This window comes from Trematomus bernacchii, unplaced genomic scaffold (assembly GCF_902827165.1).
Source record: "Trematomus bernacchii unplaced genomic scaffold, fTreBer1.1, whole genome shotgun sequence".
NCBI lineage: Eukaryota > Metazoa > Chordata > Actinopteri > Perciformes > Nototheniidae > Trematomus > Trematomus bernacchii.
Genome location: NW_022987601.1, coordinates 6,196 through 32,707, shown reverse-complemented (window position 1 = coordinate 32,707; position 26,512 = coordinate 6,196). Strand labels below are relative to the sequence as shown.

General features: G+C 46.1%; 1 protein-coding gene across 1 annotated transcript; it reads right to left on the bottom strand.

Annotated features, from left to right (window-relative positions):
* Positions 1 to 3,772: 3,772 nt before the first annotated feature.
* Positions 3,773 to 25,752, bottom strand: tgfbi (transforming growth factor, beta-induced; the record flags this gene model as incomplete). Its single annotated transcript, XM_034130710.1, is given in 15 exon segments — positions 3,773 to 4,243; positions 5,438 to 5,462; positions 5,570 to 5,625; positions 7,037 to 7,139; positions 8,020 to 8,144; positions 9,081 to 9,211; positions 9,970 to 10,106; positions 12,376 to 12,521; positions 13,975 to 14,112; positions 19,527 to 19,739; positions 20,285 to 20,426; positions 21,028 to 21,174; positions 22,446 to 22,610; positions 25,158 to 25,316; positions 25,688 to 25,752. Coding segments are annotated over 15 exon segments (1,797 nt in total). The 3' UTR covers positions 3,773 to 4,187.
* Between the last annotated feature and the right edge of the window lie 760 nt (positions 25,753 to 26,512).

Below are 26,512 nucleotides of genomic sequence, written 5' to 3'. Positions count from 1 at the left end.
AATGTTTGTGTATATATTAATAGTTTGAAATGTAAATTCATTCCAGTTAAATAATACTAATAAAAAGACGGTCTAATTAACATACTTTCTATGTTTACTGTCTCGATTGGTGGCATCAAATAGTGCATCTGATACAGGAGCAGTTGCTTTAGGATTGGGCCTCATATATAGCCCGCTATCCCGCAACCCCCCCCCCCCCCCCCCAAAAAAAAACACAGCCCCCCCACATGTCAAATCCCAATTTAACCCCTGGTTATAACTATAATGATCATATAAAGATGTGCCTTTACCTCACTGGTTGTAGAAAAAGCTTCTTATATTCGTTAGCATAGCTAGCTAACCAGATGCTAATAACAACAAAGTTATTGACTGTATGATCAGTATGACAGATGAACAGATCGCCACTGGGCTTTCAACTAAAGACACAGCCACGCAAAAACTGCGGCATGTGTACGGCTCCTTATGGGTACTGACATTTGTGAAGTGGCGGAGCGACGTTCTGGTGCTCTCCGTCAGAACTGCACCCCTGTCAGACGGGACATATACCACGTGATGACACGTTAGGCTCGTGTTGTGTTCAATGACCCTGACCTTGGCCAGGAAAAACAGGCACTCACTTTTTTAATTCTTTTGCGGCATACATTTCTGTAATTTTTTTCTTTTTTGCGTGTGTTTATAAATTAACTCGAGGGCCGTATCAAATAGTCTCGCGGGCCGTATACGGCCCGGAGCTTCCCCACCCCTGGTATAGAGGCTTACCCCCAGAGCATTCCGTTTGCAGATCTATCCACCTTGGGACCCGTTATCGTTTGCGGGGTCCGTTTCTATCGTTTTGTTACGGCCTCGTGTAAACGGAAGGGCTATACGCAAGAGAAACTATGCGGATACAACCCGTATCGTCCTCGTGTAAATGGGGTCTGAGACAAACACACACACACTGAGACAAACACACACTGCGACAAACACACACTGCGACAAACACACACACTGAGACAAACACACACACACTGAGACAAACACACACACACACACTGAGACAAACACACTGAGACAAACACACACACACACACTGCGACAAACACACACACTGAGACAAACACACACACACTGAGACAAACACACACACACACACACTGAGACAAACACACACACACTGAGACAAACACACACACACACTGCGACAAACACACACACTGAGACAAACACACACACACTGCGACAAACACACACACTGAGACAAACACACACACACTGAGACAAACACACATACACACACACACTGCGACAAACACACACACTGAGACAAACACACACACACTGAGACAAACACACACACACTGAGACAAACACACACACACACACTGAGACAAACACACACACACACTGAGACAAACACACACACAGAGACACACACACACTGAGACAAACACACACACACACTGAGACAAACACACACACACACACTGCGACAAACACACACACACACACACACACACTGAGACAAACACACACAGAGACACACACACACTGAGACAAACACACACACACACACTGCGACAAACACACACACACACACTGAGACAAACACACACACAGAGACAAACACACACACTGAGACAAACACACACAGAGACACACACACACACTGAGACAAACACACGTAGACAAACACACACACACACTGAGACAAACACACACACACCCTGAGACAAACACACACTGAGACAAACACACACACAGAGACACACACACACACAGAGAGACACACACACACATACACACCGAGACAAACACACACACAGAGACAAACACACACACACACACACACACACTGAGACAAACACACACACTGAGACACACACACACACAGAGACAAACACACACACAGAGACACACACACACTGAGACAAACACACACACACGCACAGACACACACACACTGAGACAAACACACACACACATTGAGACAAACACACAGAGACAAATACACACACACACTGAGACACACACACACAGAGACAAACACACACACACAGACACACACACACTGAGACAAACACACACACACACACACACACATTGAGACAAACACATAGAGACAAATACACACATAGAGAGACACACACACACACTGAGACAGACATACACACATACACACACACACACACTGAGACAAACACACACACTGAGACAAACACACACACACACACACACACACACACACACAGAGAGACACACATCACATTTAGCTGATGCTTTTATCCAAAGCGACTTACAATAAGTGCATTCGACCAAGAAGATACAAACTTGAAGAAAACAGAATCATATAAGTACATTAGGTTTCATAGAGCCAAAACATTTCAAGTGCTACTCAACTGGCTTTAGATAAGCCAGTCCTTTGTTAGTATATAAGTGCTTTGTTAGTCATTGTATTGCTCGAAGTGGAGTCGAAAGAGATGAGTTTTCAGTCTGCTCCGGAAGATGTGTAAGCTTTCTGCTGTCCTGATGTCAATGGGGAGCTCATTCCACCATTTTGGAGCCAGGATAGCAAACCCACGTGTTTTTGCTGATGGGAACTTGGGTCCCCCTCGCAGTGCTGGTGCAGTGAGCCGTTTGGCCGATGCAGAGCGGAGTGCACGTGCTGGGGTGTACAGTTTAACCATGTCCTGGATGTAGGAAGGGCCAGATCCATTCACAGCATGGTACGCAAGTACCAGTGTCTTGAAGTGGATTCTAGCAGTTACTGGAAGCCAGTGAAGGGAGCGGAGGAGTGGTGTGGTGTGGGAACATTTAGGAAGGTTGAAGACCAGACGAGCCGCTGCATTCTGGATGAGCTGCAGAGGTCGGATGGCACATGCAGGTAGACCAGCCAGGAGGGAGTTGCAGTAGTCTAGGCGTGAGATGACGAGAGCCTGGACCAGAACCTGCGTGGCTTTCTGGGTCAGGAGGCGACGTATCCTCCTGATGTTGTAAAGAGTGTATCTGCAGCAGCGGGTTGTAGCAGCGATGTTTGCAGTGAAGGACAGGTTGTTATCTAGGGTCACACCCTGATTCCTTGCAGTCTGAGTCGGGGAAATAACAGAGGGGCCGATGTTGATTGTTAGGTCAAGAGTGGGACAATCTTTTCCCGGAAGGAAAAGCAGTTCAGTCTTGTCAAGGTTGAGCTTGAGGTGGTGAGCAGACATCCACTGAGAGATGTCTGCTAGACAAGCAGAGATGCGTGCGACGACCTGGGTCTCTGAGCGGGGAAAGGACAGAATTAATTGGGTGTCGTCAGCGTAGCAGTGGTATGAAAAACCATACGGGCTAATGACATTACATTACATGTCATTTGTTAGACGCCTTTATCCAAAGTGACTACATTCAGTACTGTGGACAATCCCCACAGGAGCAATTTTGGGGTGAAGTGTCTTGCCCAGGGACACAACGACATGCTGACTGCAGTGGGACTCGAACTTGCTATCCCCTGATTCGAAGTCCAGCACTCTATCCACTGAGTCACAGCCGCCCTATATGACCTATCCGATCCAAGCGAGTTTGTGTACAGAGAGAAGAGGAGGGGACCAAGGACAGAGCCCTGAGGGACCCCTGTAGTTAATTGACAAGGGTCGGACTCGGACCCTCTCCAAGTTACCCTGTAGGTGCGGTCTTTGAGGTATGAGATGAGGAGGGAAAGTGCAGAGCCTGAAACTCCAAGTTCTTGGAGAGTGCGAAGGAGGCACACAGAGAGACACACACACACCTGCAGGAACAGACCACGTGTTTTCAGAGCTCATTTTAAAGTTTTTATTTAAAAACACATTCAGTTTGATTTGAAAATGAACTTCAAACATGAGTCGATAAAACAAATAAAGACATTTCTCCTCTGAGGCCTCTTTCACTACATCTCCCAGAATGCCTTTCAGCAGACCTTTACTTCCTGCTGAGAAATGTGCAAAATGTAAACCAATAAAAGATGTAAATAAAACTGAACATTTATATGAAAAATGTTTAAAAAAAATATCAGTGAAATGTGAAAATGATTGAAAATATGTAATAACAGCAAACTGAAGAATGTGAGGAGAGAACAGCTGTTTGAGATCATGTGACCTCAGCAGGGGGTGTGTCCTCTGCAGGGGGCGTGGCCTCAACAGGGGACATGTCCTCTGCAGGGGGTGTGTCCTCCGCAGGGGGCGTGTCACTTCCTGTTACTGCTTCATGGCTCTGCTTGAGTGGCTGCTCAGAACCTTCCGGAACAAATCGTCTGAACACAGAGAACATGGAGAACATCAGAGAACACAAAGAAAAAACCACAACTTGGAGAACACAGAAAACATTGGAGAACACCAGAGAACACCAGAGAACAGGGAGAACATCAGAGAACATGGAGAACACCAGAGAACATGGAGAACACCAGAGAACAGGGAGAACACCAGAGAACATGGAGGGCATGGAGAAGACAGAGAACAGGGAGAACACAGAGAACAGGGAGAACACAGAGAACACAGGGAGAACACGGGGAACACAGAGAACAAGGAGAACAGGGAGAACACAGAACACGGACAACACGGCTTCCTGTCCATTTTAGAGTTAATTTTAAGGTGTTATCAGGCTTGTTTGAGATGAGCGAGACCGACGCAGACCTGCGCAATTGCGACCGCCGTCTTGCTAGTGCGTTGCATGATGGTTAGTCATTTTGTTCGACTTGCTCTGGAGGCTCGCCTACATGAGACGTTGAAATCTCGCGGGATAAAGACGCCCGCAGACTTGAGAGCGAGGCGGCGCAGTTTCTCTCCACGAGCTGCGGAAGCGAAATGCTTGATGGGAAACGACTCGCTGGTATCTCTCCGACCTCCTACAGGTGGACACCCCCTCGCGAGCTTTGAGGTCTGCTGATCAGCTGCTGCTAGTAGTCCCTAAAACCAAGAGAAAGACCAGGGGAGACCGAGCCTTCTCAGCGGTAGCCCCCAGGCTCTGGAACGACCTGCCCCCCCATGTCAAATTGTCACCCACCCTTCAAACTTTTAAGTCCCACCTGAAGACCCACCTCTTTTCCCTGGCTTTCGAGTCAGCCTGAGCCGTGCTTTATCGACTTTTATGCTTTTATTGTCTGTCCATAGCCTTTATGTGCCTTTGATCTATTACGGCCCCTACACACGGCGGCGTGCGTTGAAGCTTCAACGCTTCTGCCCATTCACTTTGAATGGGCAGAAGCGTTTTAATATGTGCGTTTTAATATTCGCTATAGAAATAAAGTGGATTGGATTGGATGGAGAACACAGAGAACATGGAGAACACAGAGAACATGGAGAACATGGAGAACACAGAGAACACGGAGAACATGGAGAACACGGAGAACACAGAGAACACGGAGAACACGGAGAACACGGAGAACACGGAGAACATGGAGAGGTTATTGAAAGACAGAAACAGGAATGTTTGAGGAATAAAAACTGACCGTTCCTGAAGCTCCTGGAGTCACCCTGCCAGACAGAGAGGACTCTTTATTATTATTATTATTTACATTGTTTACACATTATTATTTACATTAGTTTTATCATTATTAATATATAATAAGGCGTGTTCTCACCCTGGAGGAGGAGGGATCTGCAGGACCGTCACTCTGCTCTCTGTCCACCTTAGGAGCTACACACACCACACACACACACACACACACACACACACACACACACACACACACACACACCACACACACACACACAACACACACACACACACACACACACACACACACACACACACACACACACACACACACACACACACACACACACACACACACACACACACACACACACACACCACACACACGGTTTAAAGGTTGGATGGTGTTTCTTGTTTCAGCCACCAGAGGGCAGCACTGTTACATTGATGTCATCACGCTGCAGCATGCACTTCTTGATTCCAAACTGCTATTGAACAGTAAGAAAACCAGAGCAATGCTCTTTGCTCCCAAGTCAGCGTCCTCTTGCCTCTCCATTGACACCCTTGATGGCGTCTCTGTTGAGTTTGTTGATACCTACAAATATCTGGGCTTTTGGTTGGACAGTAATCTGAACTTTAAACACCATATTGAAGTTCTAACTAAGACATTTAAATTCACTCTTGGCTTCCTTTACAGACTTAAATGTTGTTTTTCAACTTCTTCCCATAAAAGGTTGGTCTCTGGCTTATTCCTGTCCCAGCTGGACTACGGTGATACCATTTATAGATTTGCCTGTCCCACTGTTTGGGCCAAACTTGACCCACTCTACCATGCTGCACTGCGTTATATATCAAATGCACCCTATAGGACTCATCATTGCAAACTGTATAGCCCTAACTGGATGGTCCTCACTTACTATGCGTAGGATGCAGCATTGGTTTTTATTAATGTATAAAGCCATTTTAGGTAAGCTTCCACTCTACATATGTGTCAGATTTGCCCCAGTTTGCGACTCTTACAACCTCAGATCCAGTGCCTGGATACGGTTCCAGGTTCCTGCTGTGCGGACTGAGGCTGGAAAAAGGAGTCTTTTTCATATGGTCCTTGGTCTTGGAATGACCTTCAATCACGCCTCAAACTGAGGGCACTTGTCTCTTTATCATGCTTTAAATTGAAGTTGTCTGAAGTCCTCACCACCAGCTGCTCTTGCAGTAATAAGTAGTGTACCTTTCTTACTGTCCTAATGTGCACAATGTAGTGACTGCTTTTCCTCTTTTGTTTACTTAGTTATGTTCTCTGTATTTTATATGTTTGTGTTCTGTGTAATAATGTGTAACGTTGCTGCCTTCTTGGCCAGGTCAGCATTGTAAATTAGATTTGATCTCAATGCTTTTTTATCTGGTTAAATAAAGGTTAAATACAAATAAAAAACATTGCAGAACTTTAAAGCTCTTAGATATTATACCGATCTGTTTTCTAAACCATCTTGTGTTTAAATAACCAACTGGTCCTGCTCTGAAGAATATATTTCTGTTTTAACAGATGAACGTCCTACTATTCAACATTCAAATAAATATCTAAATGTATGAATAAATGAATATTAATATTTACGCATAGGTTTGATGATGGTGTTGACAGCGTGGACGACTCCGTTAGTCGCCATGAGATCAGCCGCCGCCACGGGCACTCTGTTCACGTACACCGTGTAGTTCCTCTGAAACACATACATATTAATAATTGTGGGGGAAACTTCTGTGTAGCAATGCAGGAGGAGTCACCGACTCAGGAAGGAGACACGGGGAGAGCTGGAGCTTTGATGTCAAACACTGATGGTTTATTTAGGAGCTTCGGCCAGAGAATTCACAAAACAAGTCAAACAGTCAGAGGTTCTGACTTCACGGTAGAGTTGCCACGTCAATTCTGAAGAGCCTCTCTCTCGATAGACCTTTTAACTAGTTGAGAGAGAGTAATCAACATTCTTTGGCCAGATAGACTAAACAGCTGGGGACACTGAATGACTTGCGTCTGACGCTTATGGCCTCGAAGATTTCACACCTTGGAGTCCACAAACCCCAAGAAGGAAGCATTCCAGTGTACCCACAACAATAAACCATTTGTGACCGAGAGTTGCCCGCTCACAAACTGGTAACAACAACATATGGCTGAAGCAGCCCCTTCCTTAAGGGAGATAGCAGACGTCAGGGTTGGTCATAAACGTCAAAGGGCAAAAGGTGGATATCTAGGAGAATTATTCCCCCACAATTATGCTAATAGAGTAATTATAAAGGTGATACTAGAGTATTGATAATGATACTAGAGTATTGATAATGATACTAGAGTATTGATAATGATACTAGAGTATTGATAATGATAATAGAGTATTGATATTGATACTAGAGTATTGATAATGATACTAGAGTATTGATAATGATACTAGAGTATTGATAATGATAATAGAGTATTGATAATAGAGTATTGATAATGATACTAGAGTATTGATAATGATACTAGAGTATTGATAATGATACTAGAGTATTGATAATGATACTAGAGTATTGATAATGATACTAGAGTATTGATAAAGAGCCCCTCACCACGCCCAGCTCCAGCCGCTCCCCCTGCAGAGGCTTCACTCTGGTGTGAGAGCTGACCCCCCCGCTGACCAGGAGACCCTCACCCAGGTGGAGACGAAGCACCGAGGACAGCTGCTGAGGGTCACCTGCACACACACACACACACACACACACACACACACACACACACACACACACACACACACACACACACAACACACACACACACACACACACACACACACACCACACACACACACACACACACACACACCACACACACACATCACACACCACACACATACACAGACACACATACACAGAGACACCCACACACACACACACACACACACACACACACACACACACACACACACACACACACACACACACACAATTAACAATATGTCTAGACGGAAGAAGTACTCAGATATTGTATTTCAGTAAAAGTATCTGGTACTAATTGTAGTGGAGTAGAAGTACAAAGTAGCAAAAAAAGTAAAGTACAAGTACCTCTTAAGTGTATTTAAGTACAGGACTTGAGTAAATGTACTTTGTTACTGAGAACATGTTTTATCTCAATAATAGAAACATAAGCTCTTCATTAGTGTTTCTGTACGCTGATGCTAATAAAGCTCTTTGAATTCCTACCAAACTATCTTCAGCTTCATTAATAAGACCCTCAATAATACTACTTCACTGGCTGGAGTCGTTGAAACGTCTGATCTCTGATTTGAGTCGTTTAAACCATGAAAACAAAAACAGTGAGCATGGTAACAGAACATTGTCGTTAAGTCAGTTTAATAGTTCAATTGGAGCCCGCTGTGTTGTGGAGAACTTTCCTATGACCTGTGTTAACTGTAATGTTAATAAAGTGTATTTGTGTCTCTGTGAGGCCGACAGACGCTGCTCACACTCCTTGTTTATATAAAGACAGTCTGCAGACACGTTGTATTTATCTGAAGTGACTTGATGTTTATATAAGTTGTCACTTTGTGTAACTCTGATTGAGTAATGCTCGTGACTGAGCGCTGACTCATGAGAGCTGGATGTTTCGACCCAAACAAGGCCTTCAGACTCACGAAGCAGCCGGCTGCGGTCGGGGGGAGGCAGGGCGCCGAATGCCTCGTTGGTCGGGGCGAAGAAAGTGAGCGCCCCCTGCTGGTTCAGCAGCTCCGTCAACCCGGCAGTCTGCACAGCGCCCACCAGCACGCTGAAACACAGAGAACTACAACGTAACACCTGAAACTACAACCGTAACACCTGAAACTACAACCGTAACACATGAAACTACAACCGTAACGCCTGAAACACAGAGAAACTACAACCGTAACACCTGAAACACAGAGAAACTACAACCGTAACACCTGAAACTACAACCGTAACACCTGAAACTACAACCGTAACACCTGAAACTACAACCGTGACACATTAAACTACAACCGTAACACCTGAAACACAGAGAAACTACAACCGTAACACCTGAAACTACAACCGTAACACCTGAAACTACAACCGTAACACATGAAACTACAACTGTAACACCTGAAACTACAACCGTGACACATTAAACTACAACCGTAACACCTGAAACACAGAGAAACTACAACCGTAACACCTGAAACTACAACCGTAACACATGAAACTACAACCGTAACACCTGAAAAACAGAGAAACTACAACCGTAACACCTGAAACTACAACCATAACACCTGAAACTACAACCGTGACACATTAAACTACAACCGTAACACCTGAAACACAGAGAAACTACAACCGTAACACCTGAAACTACAACCGTAACACCTGAAACTACAACCATAACACCTGAAACACAGAGAAACTACAACCATAACACCTGAAACACAGAGAAACTACAACCGTAACACCTGAAACACCTGAAACTCTGCAAAAACGATCAATACTTACAACATATTTAATGTATATATTTAGTGGTAGAATGATCCTGACCTGAAGCGGTCGTCGGCCTTCAGGACGTCCATGACGGTGCCCATGGGGGGGGTGAGGACTTTGCCCACGGTGAACATGGTGGCGTAGCGTCCCATCTTATCATGAGCCGCGATGCAGGCGTTCTCAATGCACAGGTTCTACACACACACACACACACACACACACACACACACACACACACACACACACACACACACACACACACACACACACACGTTAGCATGGCAGTTTAAAAAGTCCCGAGGTCATGAGATGCTGAAGAGAAATCATAATAAACTCTTAAAGGTATTTTATTAATCTGCACACGTTCCACATTCCTCAGACAAGTGAAAATGTTTCCTGCTGAGTCTCAAACCTTTGATCCTGAAGCTAAACAATAAAAACTGAGGACACACACACACACACACACACACACACACACACACACACACACACACACACACACACACACACAGTGTCTGGAAAGATTTAGCAGCCGTGGGAAGCAGGAAACTTCTTGTGGTCTGCAGAGTTACTGAGAGAATGTGAGCCGCACACGAAGGAGGAGAGACACGGAGGACACGTTAGAGACACGTTAGAGACACGTTAGAGACACGTTAGAGACACGTTAGAGACACATTAGAGACACGTTAGAGACACGTTAGAGACACGTTAGAGACACGTTAGAGACATGTTAGAGACACGTTAGAGACATGTTAGAGACACGTTAGAGACATGTTAGAGACACATTAGAGACACGTTAGAGACATGTTAGAGACACAGAGGACAAGTTAGACACACATCAGAGTCTCTGAAGAGTCCAGAGACAGAAACCATTAGAGTAACGTCAGCTGCACAACTAGAGCAACAAACTCAAACCTCCAGACTCAGAGACAGTTTCTTACCTCAGATCATAAGACCGTTAAACACCTGAACTCTGTGAAGAACATCCATAACATTCATCTGTTTGCATCTTATATCAATATTCCAACTAATGGGGCGAAGCCTGCGAGCTAGTTCAGGCAGTCAACTTGAGCACTTGTGCTGCATTCATACATAATGCCCCTTGCCACTCTACAACCAACCAAACAGAGTCTCCTTAATGTGCCGCTCTATTGAACCTGCCAGATATCTCTCTATGCATTGCAAGCTGCTGCTGTTGCTGCAGCTACTTCCACGTCGCTGCTGCTTGCTGCCCCCCCACCACCCCAGCTTCCACCTGTAGGCTCGGGGGTTAGTTATTTAATCATCACTCATGGTGCTATGTATATCTGTGGCGTGATGAGGCCCGAGCCTAGACGCCAAACTCAACTATATGCTGCTTCTAATAAACATGTTAAAGGAACACGTGAGTTGTCTGACTGAACTTGTATATAGACTCTTCTTGCACTATTTCTATTATATTCTATTTTATTTGTACTACTTGCACTATTATCTGTGTTATTGTGGGAGGAGCCTGTGACCTCAGATCTTCATTGATACAAATACACTGAAGCTATGGACCAATGACAATATTCAATATTCAAATCGGTCTTTTCTAAAATGCAGTGGCGAGCCGTGAGCTTTATACCTAGGCCCTCTGACCCCCAGCCCTTCCCTCGAAAAAAAGAAAAAAAAAGAGTTATTACGTCACAGCGTATACTTCAGCGGAATATCAAAACAACGGCCCAGGGTGCAAAACGCATCAATGACAGTGACCCTCTACCACACAAAACAACACCTGGGAACCCCATTTGTGTTCTTTGACATTGAAAATGATATTGCATTGTGTTTGTTACTTTCGTTGCAGTTGTATGTCTTAAGTGTAATTTGGCATGCTTTTATTTTGAAGGCGAGTTCACGCTGTTGACAGGAAGTTGTTGTTGCTATGGAAACAAGAAAAGTTTCACAGCGGGCGGAACTTGTCATAAAGTCCGCAATAATAAAACCCACCCATTTAGAGGGAAGATATGATTGGTCAATTGTACTGTCATTTGACATTACTCTCTCGTTCAGTTACTATAGCGGGCCCTCTGTGAATCGCAGAGAGGGCCAGACGAGCTTCTTTCATGTAACCCTTCACATTCAAACAGAGACTGAACAGGCAGATTCGAAGGATTTATTTCTTTGGAAATGTTATTTTAAATACAATTAAATCAAGTTTTTTTTCGGTAAAACTAATGAAAAATATAACAAAAATAATATTAAAAAGATATATATTTAAAAAAAATATATATTTTTTAAATGTTTTTAAATATTATTTTTTGGAATATCTTAGGGAGGGCCTAGAGGGCCCTGACGGCTCGCCACTGCTAAAATGTGTCGCTGATGTTTTTCACATACAAATGTTTTCGGATATTTTCTGATTAGAGTGAGGTGAGCCCACTCTTGAATCATCCAATGAGAGGGCAGCAGGTGTGTGCATGCTGCCCTCTGATTGGTTCTTACATTTCTGTAGACGAACACCCTCAGCTTGACGCCCCCCAGCGTCTCCAGCTCCTGCCCGTGGTACAGAGACTTTGAGGACAGCTGCGTCCTCAGCAGGTGATTGGTCATCAGCGTCCTCATGTCGGGCGTCATCGTCGTGTCACTTCCTGTTTCAGACACACAGAAGCTCAGTTTCTTTAAAGGTCTCCTATCCTGCAAAAGTCACTTTTTGATGTCTTTTCTACATCACCATGTGTCCCCGGTGTGTCCCCGGTGTGTCCCCGGTGTGTCAGGAGACTCTCAAAGTGTCAGGAAATAAACCCCTCTCTCTTTTCCTCCGTACCCACATCTCTAAAAACGGGGGAACAACAGAGCTGATCCAGATTTGCTGCGTCATGACCACATTACTAAAATGTGGGCGGGCTTTACACCCACGGGCCAATCAGAAACGTTGCTGTCAGAAACAATGAGACGTGTTCTGGAAGTAATATGGTCTGTGTTTACATTAGCATGCTAACACTCAGAGCTAACCTGTACTGGAGAGAGTGTGTGTGAAGAAGCAGGAAATCAAAAGGAACTCACCTTGTGGTAAACCTGAGAGAGAGAAAGAGTTTGAGCTCCATACTGTTTCAGAGAGAATCCTTGATGTGGTTTGGAACATGATATGGAGTTTCATCACGGCAGCATTTAGCTGAGTTTCTGCTGGGAGAGTTCTCCTGATGAGATCTACTCTCTCTCTAAAGCTACTGACCCAAAGTCAGCTCTTTAGTAACAGCTGGAAGAGAGGGGGGGGGGGCTACAAGGATCTGTTTGGGGTTTGGAGCAGGACACTTCAGAGACATGTCCTTAGCAACAGCTGGAAGAGAGGGCCCCCCCCTACAAGGATCTGTTTGGGGTTTGGAGCAGGACACTTCAGACATGTCCTTAGTAACAGCTGGAAGAGAGGGGGGGGGGGCTACAAGGATCTGTTTGGGGTTTGGAGCAGGACACTTCAGAGACATGTCCTTAGCAACAGCTGGAAGAGAGGGGGGGGGGGCTACAAGGATCTGTTTGGGGTTTGGAGCAGGACACTTCAGAGACATGTCCTTAGTAACAGCTGGAAGAGAGGGGGGGGGCTACAAGGATCTGTTTGGGGTTTGGAGCAGGACACTTCAGAGACATGTCCTTAGTAACAGCTGGAAGAGAGGGGGGGGGCTACAAGGATCTGTTTGGGGTTTGGAGCAGGGCACTTCAGAGACATGTCCTTAGTAACAGCTGGAAGAGAGGGGGGGGGGGGCTACAAGGATCTGTTTGGGGTTTGGAGCAGGACACTTCAGAGACATGTCCTTAGTAACAGCTGGAAGAGAGGGGGGGGGGGCTACAAGGATCTGTTTGGGGTTTGGAGCAGGACACTTCAGAGACATGTCCTTAGTAACAGCTGGAAGAGAGGGGGGGGGGGGCTACAAGGATCTGTTTGGGGTTTGGAGCAGGGCACTTCAGAGACATGTCTTTAATATATCTGAGACCTGTGATACGCATAAAGACAGTACAACAGGAGACCTTTAATGCTAATGCTAAGGAACATCTAACAGTCCTCAGTGATGGAATGACAGACATGTTGAGGGGGGGGGGGTGGGTTACCTGTGAAGGCGGCGTCCAGCGGGGCCAGCATGGTGAGGGGTTCAGATCCTGTCAGGTGGGGGGTCAGACCCGCCTCCACAAACAGCTGGGTCGCCGTGGCAACAGCCGAGCCCTCAGCCAGCTCCAGCAGGACTTTAGCTGGAGAGAGAGAGAGCAGTTAGAGTCTGACAGGACCCCAACGGGACCCCCCTCCTCCTCACAGGGGGGTGTCTCCTCCTCTAAAGGAACAGGTCAGAGTCTAACTCACTGAACGGGGGTCTTCTCCTCTAAAGGGACAGGTCAGAGTCTAGCTCACTGAACGGGGGTCTTCTCCTCTAAAGGGACACAGGTCAGAGTCTAACTCACTGAACGGGGGTCTCCACCTCTAAAGGGACAGGTCAGAGTTTAACTCACTGAACGGGGGTCTCCTCCTCTAAAGGGACACAGGTCAGAGTCTAATGGCGCGTTTCCACTACAGCGCGGAGCACGGTTTAAGAGGGCTGTGACGTCAGCGGCCCGTCTTTGGTTGCGTTTCCACTTGGCCTAGTACCGGCCGGCGGGTCCTAATTCACAATTTTTCTGGCCTCATAAAATCGCGGGTCTAGGGCCAGAGACAACGAGGCTGAGTCGGGCTGAGTATGCTAAACTAGCAGTGGCGTTTTTATATGTACAAAAGTGGTGGGGCACAAAAAACTTAGATGTCTATATATAAGCTTCTGCAGTGACGTGCAGTGAGGTTCATGGCTGGTGAGGCACTGGCACTGACTCTTCAGGTTTACAAATATTATATTTTGACCTAAACCAAAATATAATATTATTTTCAAAAGCTTTTTTTGTCTGATGCTTCGATTAATTTTAAACGGACAGTTCAACAAAAGGATACCCAAAAAATGTCATTTTATCATTTAAATATTGAATTGTTCTCTCTTAGTAAGATCCCATTTTCAATAAAATTGCGGTCTTACCTTGACTTGAAGATGAAGTCCATTTGCCTATCCTTCTGGACAAACATTTCTATTACTTTTTTGTAAAAGTCCTCCTTATGTTCTTGTAGTTTCAAAAGTCTATCATAAATCTAATCCATAGATTTATGATAAAAAAATTATATAAGTAGGGTAGACATGTGGATGTTATCCGGCTAATCAAAACGTGCATTTATCTAACAGGTACGTTTCCCACAGATCTTATTTCGAGCTATTTTCTAAAATCCTCTGGAGAAATCTCATTGCTTTTTTGTGCTTACTTCCTGGTTTTAGGACGCGCCACTGCAGCTCTCTCGTCTCCTCTTCACACAGCACACTTTTCGCGGCACACGTACTACAGCCAATCAGCTCTGAATGATTTGAGATGACGTATGGTGGGGATGGTAGCTCCATGCCCCTCTGGTCATTATTTTTTTGCCACACACATTTCATTACAAAATACTCTGAGCATGCGCAGTGAAGTTTTTACAGTCACCGTTGACTTCACAGCGAGAGGAAGGGGCATAATCAGGTTTTGTCCCACATGGCTCTAAACAGCTCAATAGGCACACACTGTGACTGTAGACACACTAATTAGAAGAACACAGACTAAAACAGCAATGTACAGACGAATCAGATGATTAAACATGATCTTAAAATATATTTTATATATTTTTTTATTTATTTTTTTGCATTTTTGTAATCATTATTTGTAATACTTTCTGCTGACACTAGGTGGGGCTGTGCCCCACCTGCCCCTAATGACCAGTCGCCACTGTAAACTAGAGAGAGCATCGCTGGCAAGGGGGCTACAACTACAACAAGATGGACATATTTGACCGTGATTTAATTGTAATACACGTTTCAAAATGATGCCGAAGTAATAACATACTGATACCGGTTAGTAAAAACCATGAATTAATGCTTTGTCAAGTCTGCAGACAGACGGCAGGCGAAAAACCTTTTAAAATGCGTGTTTTCTAAATGGAGATTGGCTAAGCTAACGCAGTATATGCTCCGACCGTCCACACTCACAACAACGGCCTATACAGACATAAATAAAGCAGCGACTGTATTCACCATGACACAGACAGTCTGTGGTTTGTACTTGTTTAACTTTTGTCTAGTTTCTGAACATATATGAGGAGCTGTGAGCTCTGAGTGCTAACAGCTAACGGCTGTGTTGTTTTTCTGGGGTTCTCATTGAAGATCACGTCACGGCTCCGCCTACACTGCGTTACTATAGATACTACCCCAGTTCCTAAACTGTAATGGAAATGCGCCATAAAGTGAGCCAGTCCTAACGAGGCCCAGCCATACCGAGCGGGGCCGAGCGAGGCCGTGTAGTGGAAACGCGCCATAACTCACTGAACGGGGGTCTCCTCCTCTAAAAGGACAGGTCAGAGTCTAACTCACTGAACGGGGGTCTCCTCCTCTAAAGGGACACAGGTCAGAGTCTAACTCACTGAACGGGGGTCTCCTCCTCTAAAGGGACACAGGTCAGAGTCTAACTCACTGAACGGGGGTCTCCTCCTCTAAAAGGACAGGTCAGAGTCTAACTCACTGAACGGGGGTCTCCTCCTCTAAAGGGACACAGGTCAGAGTCTAACTCACTGAACGGGGGTCTCCTCCTCTAAAGGGACAGGTCAGAGTCTAACTCACTGAACGGGGGTCTCCTCCTCTAAAGGGACACAGGTCAGAGTCTAGCTCACTGAACGGGGGTCTCCTCCTCTAAAGGGACAGGTCAGAGTCTAACTCACTGAACGGGGGGTCTCCTCCTCTAAAGGGACACAGGTCAGAGTCTAACACACTGAACGGGGGGTCTCCTCCTCTAAAGGGACAGGTCAGAGTCTAAACTCACTGAACGGGGGGTCTCCTCCTCTAAAGGGACACAGGTCAGAGTCTAACTCACTGAACGGGGGTCTCCTCCTCTAAAGGGACAGGTCAGAGTCTAACTCACTGAACGGGGGTCTCCTCCTCTAAAGGGACACAGGTCAGAGTCTAACTCACTGAACGGGGGTCTCCTCCTCTAAAGGGACAGGTCAGAGTCTAACTCACTGAACGGGGGTCTCCTCCTCTAAAGGGACACAGGTCAGAGTCTAACACACTGAACGGGGGTCTCCTCCTCTAAAGGGACACAGGTCAGAGTCTAACTCACTGAACGGGGGTCTCCTCCTCTAAAGGGACACAGGTCAGAGTCTAACTCACTGAACGGGGGTACTCCTCCTCTAAAGGGACAGGTCAGAGTCTAACACACTGAACGGGGTCTCCTCCTCTAAAGGGACACAGGTCAGAGTCTAACACACTGAACGGGGGTCTCCCTCCTCTAAAGGGACAGGTCAGAGTCTAACTCACTGAACGGGGGTCTCCTCCTCTAAAGGGACACAGGTCAGAGTCTAACTCACTGAACGGGGGTCTCCTCCTCTAAAGGGACAGGTCAGAGTCTAACTCACTGAACGGGGGTCTCCTCCTCTAAAGGGACACAGGTCAGAGTCTAACACACTGAACGGGGTCTCCTCCTCTAAAGGGACAGGTCAGAGTCTAACTCACTGAACGGGAGTCTCCTCCTCTAAAGGGACACAGGTCAGAGTCTAACACACTGAACGGGGGTCTCCTCCTCTAAAGGGACACAGGTCAGAGTCTAACTCACTGAACGGGGGTCTCCTCCTCTAAAGGGACACAGGTCAGAGTCTAACTCACTGAACGGGGGTCCTCCTCCTCTAAAGGGACAGGTCAGAGTCTAACACACTGAACGGGGGTCTCCTCCTCTAAAGGGACACAGGTCAGAGTCTAACACACTGAACGGGGGTCTCCTCCTCTAAAGGGACAGGTCAGAGTCTAACTCACTGAACGGGGGTCTCCTCCTCTAAAGGGACACAGGTCAGAGTCTAACTCACTGAACGGGGGTCTCCTCCTCTAAAGGGACAGGTCAGAGTCTAACTCACTGAACGGGGGTCTCCTCCTCTAAAGGGACACAGGTCAGAGTCTAACACACTGAACGGGGGTCTCCTCCTCTAAAGGGACAGGTCAGAGTCTAACTCACTGAACGGGGGGCTCCTCCTCTAAAGGGACACAGGTCAGAGTCTAACTCACTGAACGGGGGTCTCCTCCTCTAAAGGGACAGGTCAGAGTCTAACTCACTGAACGGGGGTCTCCTCCTCTAAAGGGACACAGGTCAGAGTCTAACTCACTGAACGGGGGTCTCCTCCTCTAAAGGGACAGGTCAGAGTCTAACACACTGAACGGGGGTCTCCTCCTCTAAAGGGACACAGGTCAGAGTCTAACACACTGAACGGGGGTCTCCTCCTCTAAAGGGACAGGTCAGAGTCTAACTCACTGAACGGGGGTCTACTCCTCTAAAGGGACACAGGTCAGAGTCTAACTCACTGAACGGGGGTCTCCTCCTCTAAAGGGACAGGTCAGAGTCTAACTCACTGAACGGGGGTCTCCTCCTCTAAAGGGACACAGGTCAGAGTCTAACACACTGAACGGGGGTCTCCTCCTCTAAAGGGACAGGTCAGAGTCTAACTCACTGAACGGGGGTCTCCTCCTCTAAAGGGACACAGGTCAGAGTCTAACTCACTGAACGGGGGTCTCCTCCTCTAAAGGGACAGGTCAGAGTCTAACACACTGAACGGGGGTCTCCTCCTCTAAAGGGACACAGGTCAGAGTCTAACACACTGAACGGGGGTCTCCTCCTCTAAAGGGACAGGTCAGAGTCTAACTCACTGAACGGGGGTCTCCTCCTCTAAAGGGACACAGGTCAGAGTCTAACTCACTGAACGGGGGTCTCCTCCTCTAAAGGGACAGGTCAGAGTCTAACTCACTGAACGGGGGGTCTCCTCCTCTAAAGGGACACAGGTCAGAGTCTAACTCACTGAACGGGGGTCTCCTCCTCTAAAGGGACACAGGTCAGAGTCTAACACACTGAACGGGGGTCTCCTCCTCTAAAGGGACAGGTCAGAGTCTAACTCACTGAACGGGGGTCTACTCCTCTAAAGGGACACAGGTCAGAGTCTAACTCACTGAACGGGGGTCTCCTCCTCTAAAGGGACAGGTCAGAGTCTAACTCACTGAACGGGGGTCTCCTCCTCTAAAGGGACACAGGTCAGAGTCTAACACACTGAACGGGGGTCTCCTCCTCTAAAGGGACAGGTCAGAGTCTAACTCACTGAACGGGGGTCTCCTCCTCTAAAGGGACACAGGTCAGAGTCTAACTCACTGAACGGGGGTCTCCTCCTCTAAAGGGACAGGTCAGAGTCTAACACACTGAACGGGGGTCTCCTCCTCTAAAGGGACACAGGTCAGAGTCTAACTCACTGAACGGGGGTCTCCTCCACTAGAAGGACACATGGAGCCCAACTTTAGATTAGTTGTACCGTTGTTTTCTAAAAGTACTCTCAGTAGTACTCTCAGTAGTACTCTCAGTAGTACTCTCAGTAGTACTCTCAGTAGTACTCTCAGTAGTACCATCAGTACTAGATGCAGTACTGACTGTATCAGCAGCTCGCTGATGTAGTGGAGCAGTATTAGCAGTATTAGCAGTATTAGCAGTATTAGCAGTATTAGCAGTATTACCAGTATTAGCAGTATTAGTAGTACTTGCAGTACCTGAGTCGGGTATCAGCAGCTCACTGATGTAGTGGACCACCCCATTGGTCCCCATCTGGTCCCTCTTGGTGACCACGGCCCTCCCGTTGAGGGTCATCTGGTCCCCCTCGCAGCCCACCTCCAGCACGGAGCCCTGCAGGGTCTCCATGGGGGTCCCGGACACGATGGACTCGGCGCACTGCATGTGCTTCAGGATGTGGTAGTTCAGCAGGTCTGGGGGGGGGGGGGGGGGGGGGGGGGGGGGGGAGAGTGAGGTTTCTGGTCTGCAGGGGGTCTGAACATGGATGTTTAATAAGAACTGAATACAGCGTTCTCGAGAGCAAAACGTCAAAGATTACCCATCATGCCTTGCTGTCAGAGCAGAAGAACCCGTATGCGCCCCTTAAACCCCGCCTCCTGTCATTAAGCCCAGTCATTAAGGCTCAGTAGAATTAATGGAGAGAGAAAATAAATCTGGATTCGGCTTTTAGTGCATTTTACAACTTTAAGGACCCAATGATTCTAATAAGGGCTATAAATTAGTTCTTACTGGGTAGTTTATTTAGTTTAAAAATAATCATCCACTGATTTACAGACGTCTCTCTCCCAATGTTAGTCAATGGGGAACAGTATCTCTGGCCCAGTGACGTCACGGACTGATACGGAAGTTGTAGTACCGCTGTATGGCCACTAGGAATATTTTCCTCAGAGTCCGGAGCACTTCCTGGGGGCTTGGTACACCCTGATAATGTGTCTGACCTTTGACCCTCAACACTCACCTCTCAGAGCCACAGGGTCTCCCAGGATGCGGTTCAGGGTCTCCTTGGGGATCTTGTCGAAGGCCTCGTTGGTCGGAGCGAACACGGTGTACTGCCCCTCCCCCTCCAGCATGGTGCTGAGCCCCGCCGCCGCCATCGCCGTCTGAGGGACAGGAAGTCAGAGTCAGGGACAGGAAGTCAGAGTCGAAGTCACAGTCAGCTGGGGACTGACTGAGGACTCAGGAAGACCCTCCTGAATGTCCTCCTCCAGTATGAGAGTACCATGATAACAAAGGTATCCCAACTGTAGCTGTGTACATGACAGGATGTATGATTACCTAGAAGAGCGTCAGGACTGTTTTAGGCATATGATAGCTATGTGATTAACATGATGATTCAGCCTCTATGGAGATAGACATATGACAAGCATGCTCATTTCTGACGTGGAGCTAATCTGAAGTAAACATTGAATACTGCTTTCTATTCCTCCATCTTGTGACTGTGTAACTCCCTCTCTTGTATATCAGCATGTGAAGGACACTGTTCAGGAACTAGTTGATGCTCTGTATGTGATGACTACTTCCATTCTGGAGAGGATCACAAATACATGGATCCTGAGATTGAAGATCAAGCCGGGGACCAGTGAGATGTTTCTAACATTATCTTCTATAAGAACCATGATGTAACGCTCAGCCCTGAGACTGTCCCTCGTCTACACATTTGATATAAGATGAAGATGAAGAGGATGAATGAAGGTGTCTCACCCGCAGTGTCTCCAGGTCATCGTCCACCTCCAGCAGAGTGTTGATGGTGTTGGAGATGGCGGTGATGACGCGGTCCACAACGTGAACGATCCCATTGGTCGCGTGCTGGTCAGGTTTAATGAGCCGGGCACAGTTCACTGTCACCACCTGAGGACCAATCGGCTATTAGAGTGAATAAACACCTGAGGACCAATCGGCTGTTAGAGTGAGTTACCACCTGAGGACCAATCAGCTGTTAGAGTGAGTTACCACCTGAGGACCAATCAGCTGTTAGAGTGAGTTACCACCTGAGGACCAATCAGCTGTTAGAGTGAGTTACCACCTGAGGACCAATCGGCTGTTAGAGTGAGTTACCACCTGAGGACCAATCAGCTGTTAGAGTGAGTTACCACCTGAGGACCAATCGGCTGTTAGAGTGAGTTACCACCTGAGGACCAATCGGCTGTTAGAGTGAGTTACCACCTGAGGACCAATCGGCTGTTAGAGTGAGTAACCACCTGAGGACCAATCGGCTGTTAGAGTGAGTTACCACCTGAGGACCAATCGGCTGTTAGAGTGAGTTACCACCTGAGGACCAATCGGCTGTTAGAGTGAGTTACCACCTGAGGACCAATCGGCTGTTAGAGTGAGTCACCACCTGAGGACCAATCGGTTGTTAGAGTGAGTAACCACCTGAGGACCAATCGGCTGTTAGAGTGAGTCATACCGGATGGCATCATTGGTGTTTACTCGCGTCACTCAAACTGGACTCGCTGACAAGGAGGCGGGGCTTGTCTCCATGTAGATATCAACAACATCAACATGATGTCATGTGATTAACACACTATCATGGACATGTATCATAAGTCAATATATATATATATATATATATATATATATATAGGTATCTTGGGTTGATTTCCAAACAGTTTAAATTCACTAGCTACTAAATGCTCTCATACAGAAGGGGCGTCTTGACCATTTACAGGCAATCATCATATGATCTTAGGTTTATCATCAGCATGAGTTCAAGTGTCTCCTGTAATGTCACTTCTAGCTGAGGCCATTTCGTCTGTTTCCTGTACAAAGTGCTTGTTTTCCTGTTGTAACGGGGTCAGATCTTTGAACTACGTCAGTGCTGCAGGTTATCTGTCCTTCAGCTGGAAATAGATTCTGTTAAATGCTATAACTCTTTATTAAATAACACAACTTTGGTTTGAACTTCTATTTGTTCCTTTTATACCAGAAGGTGATTCAGTGTGGAATTTCCACCACACGAGTCCAAATGATGCTGACATAACTACATCCTGTTAGTAATACCTGGAGCAACTTCACATCTATCTATCTGTGTGTGTGTGTGTGTGTGTGTGTGTGTGTGTGTGTGTGTGTGTGTGTGTGTGTGTGTGTGTGTGTGTGTGTGTGTGTGTGTGTGTGTGTACCCCGTTGCTGTAGTGGTGGATGTGGACGTGCAGGTCCTGGTACATGGAGGGGAACGAGGCTCCGTGCTTCAGCTCCTCTGAGGTTAGCCTCCGGTCCACCATGTGGTAATGCAGCGCGTTCAGGAGCTCGATGTTCACGTTACTGACCAGAGCGTCCAGGAGCTCCTGCACAGACACACAAACAGACACACACACACACACACACACACACACACACACACACACACACACACACACACACACGTATTTCCTGTAAGCCAGTGCTTCTCAAAGTGTGGTCCGTGAGTATATTGGTAACATTTCACATTTTAAATAAATAAATACATTTAAGTTTTCCGCACTCTCGCGGGCATATCTCCGCAATGGAGCGAGCTTAACTTTCACTTTGCATGATATAGCCCAGCGCAACACCTTCGTCACACATGTTGCCACTTGTTTGTACCATTTTCAGGCGATTTGTAATCTGTTCTAGAAAAACGATGTGTTTTTTTTAGATTTCAAGAAGCGTATAAAACAAACAATGGATATCTTTTATGAACATTTATCCATGCTGGAAGTAGATTTAGATGTTAGGAGTGAGATAGAGATTATAATATGTGCATACAATGAAGCATTGCATGAAGTCTGTTGATGATCAGAGGCTGTTGTTGGGGCAGACCATGCAGGCCAGCCCGATGGTCACCAAGGTTCATGTTTTAATATCATTTTTACAGAAAAAGCCCAGGCCCACCCAGTTTACTCATTGGCCCACCCAGTTTACTCATTGGCCCACCCAGTTTACTCATTGGCCCACCCAGTTTACTCATTGGCCCACCCTGAGAAAGCTTCAGTGTCATTTTTATTTATTCATCTTTTTTTTTATTTCTTTTTTTATTATTATTATAAATGTATTCACCCATTGAGAATATCCAAGCATTCAAAGTGAAATTCAAGTAAACAAATATCGAGTTGAATTAATGTTGTATGTGTTTTATCCTATGAACCGAACTCATCTACGGTAAAAACTGGTTGTTGGTTCCGGCGCGCGCCATAGTAACGTGAGAGAGGCAGAGAGCTGCCTGCAGGGACGCGCTTTTCTGTCAAATGTGCATTTCCCCAGCCCAGGAGCTGAAGGTGCATTTACGAGGGATGGATATGTAGACTGGAAGCACAGCGTAACTTGTTGGAGAGACATAAAAAAGCGAGGACCACTGCAAGTCCATGAGCAGGTGCTACAACCTGTTGCTGTTACCTAGTGCAATAAAAGAGTTACATAACGATTGTAAATAACCCAATTTGTGTTCTGTGAAACTGAAAAGGATATTACATTGTTTTTGTTACTTTCGTTGCAGTTGTAAATATGTCTTAAATGTCATTTAGGCCAACTTCCTGTGTTATTTAGATGCTTTTATTTTGAAGGCGAGTTTACGCAGTTGACAGGAAGTTGTTGTTGCTATGGAAACAACGTGACGGAGAAAAGGAGCGGAGATTAATCTATAAAGACGGAGAAAGTAAAGGATAAAGTTTATGTTTAAGTTTAGCACCCCCCGAAGAGGCACAAAGTTGGTATTAACTATAATATAAACATATAGGTTGTGTCCTAATTCGTTTGTATGCTGTTTTGTAGCTTTGCTGTCTGTTTACAGTTCACTTTTGGTAGTATGCTAAAGTGATTCTAATACGGATTGAGCCTAAATGTATTTGTTATTTTTGTGTCTTTATAGCTCTTACGTTGATATTGGAGATTTCAATGAGTTCAGATCATCAGTCAAGTCTTCGACCATTACTCGAGGGAAATGCTACAACGATGCTTGGCAATGGGCATTATTATATATTGTTATTATAGGCCAGGCCTACCTTGAAGTCATTTTCCCCCCTGGAAAAAGCTGGCCCACCCTATTTTATACACGCCCGCCCTAAAGTACATTTCTGCCTACGCTACTGGTTTTACTGTATTTTGTTTAGAAAATTCAGAGCGGAGGTTTGTGTCGAACTACATGCGGTGTGTTTAGCATTTCTCTCAGTAGCCAACGATCTGTGAGTCTGTTGGACATGAACTCCGTAATAAATGTAGTCTACATTTCATAAGAGGTGTAAAACCTGAGAGCATTTTAAATCGCATTTGAACGAAAGGCTGATATAATCTGTAGTTGTATTTGTATTGTTGATTTAATGTGTGAACGAGGCGATGTAGAGAAGTGAAGCTGTCATTATCAGGCTGTCATTTGTTATAAACTGTTGGAGTGGTGAGCAGGCCTATTGTTTCTGGATATTTGTGGAGTCAGGGGGTCTGTGAGTGTTTTTTTATTGGTTAAGTGTCCTTGGTATGAAAACGTTTGAGAAACACTGCTGTGAGCAATCAGAGGGAGGCTGGAGGACAAATAGAGCTGGGTGTCCTCTGCATAGCAGTGAATGTTGAATAAAGATAGAGGGGCCATGTAAAGGGATATTTTAGAAATAAAGAAATACATAGATAGTGGAAGATATGGCTAAGAGGAAGTGGATAGATGGTGAAAAGGAGAGGCCCCAGGACAGAGCCCGGTAGTGACTGGAAGTGGCTGTGAGTGGATGAACTGAGTGCGGCCAGAGAGATGTGATTTAAACCAGGGATGCTCTGTGTTGTTGATCCCAGTGTGTGTGTGTGTGTGTGTGTGTGTGTGTGTGTGTGTGTGTGTGTGTGTGTGTGTGTGTGTGTGTGTGTGTGTGTGTGTGTGTGTGTGTGTGTGTACTAACAGTAGGCAGAGCGGCCCAGGCCTCGTTGCTCGGGGCGAAGAAGGTGAAGCTCCCCGGACCCTCGATCTCCGGCCTCAGCTCAGCGCGCTCAGAGTACATCTGAGTGGTGGAGGCCCCCACCACCCCCAACGTGTTGTAGATGTTCACCAGGGGGCAGCGCTGCACACACACACAGACACCAGACACAGACACAGACACAGACACACACACACACACACACACACACACACACACACACACACACACACACACACACACACACACACACACACACACACAGAGAGAGAGAGAGATTTGTTAATGTATGTAAACATGACTAATCGTAGGTTTTTTCTAAACTTGACTTATATCTGTTATTAAATGTAATATTGATCATTATTCACCAAACATTTAGTAATTCATTATTATTTCACTATTGTTCTTAATATCATTTTGTAATGATTATTTTCTTCATTATAATTATTATTAAAATCATTGTTATTATTATTGTCATTATTATTGTTGTTGATCTCAGAGGTCAGAGGTCACACCTGCAGGGCAGCCCTTCTCCCCGGGGATCTTCTCGTACCCTGGACAGCACTCATAGCTGATGACCCTGGGGAGAGACAACACAACGCTCACTTTCTGTCACCATTTTTAGATTTCCACCACTTTTGACTTTTCTAAGAATGTTCCCTTTTTCCTCCGACTGTCTTCATGAGATCAGCTGTTTGGAAACAGGAAGTCTCATTTCTCCATTCAGCAGTTTAACTGGACGGATACATATTTCAACAGCAGTGTGTTTACAAGCTGGAATAAAGTATAAACACAAGAAACAAACACAGGAAGTATAAACAGATGACCTGCAGCAGGACTGAAGACTCACTGTGAGCTGCTAGTGTTCAGAGAGAGGAGACTCACTGTGAGCTGCTAGTGTTCAGAGAGAGGAGACTTACTGTGAGCTGCTAGTGTTCAGAGAGGAGACTCACTGTGAGCTGCTAGTGTTCAGAGAGGAGACTCACTGTGAGCTGCTAGTGTTCAGAGAGGAGACTCACTGTGAGCTGCTAGTGTTCAGAGAGGAGACTCACTGTGAGCTGCTAGTGTTCAGAGAGAGGAGACTCACTGTGAGCTGCTAGTGTTCAGAGAGAGGAGACTCACTGTGAGCTGCTAGTGTTCAGAGAGAGGAGACTCGCTGTGAGCTGCTAGTGTTCAGAGAGGAGACTCACTGTGAGCTGCTAGTGTTCAGAGAGGAGACTCACTGTGAGCTGCTAGTGTTCAGAGAGGAGACTCACTGTGAGCTGCTAGTGTTCAGAGAGAGGAGACTCACTGTGAGCTGCTAGTGTTCAGAGAGGAGACTCACTGTGAGCTGCTCGTGT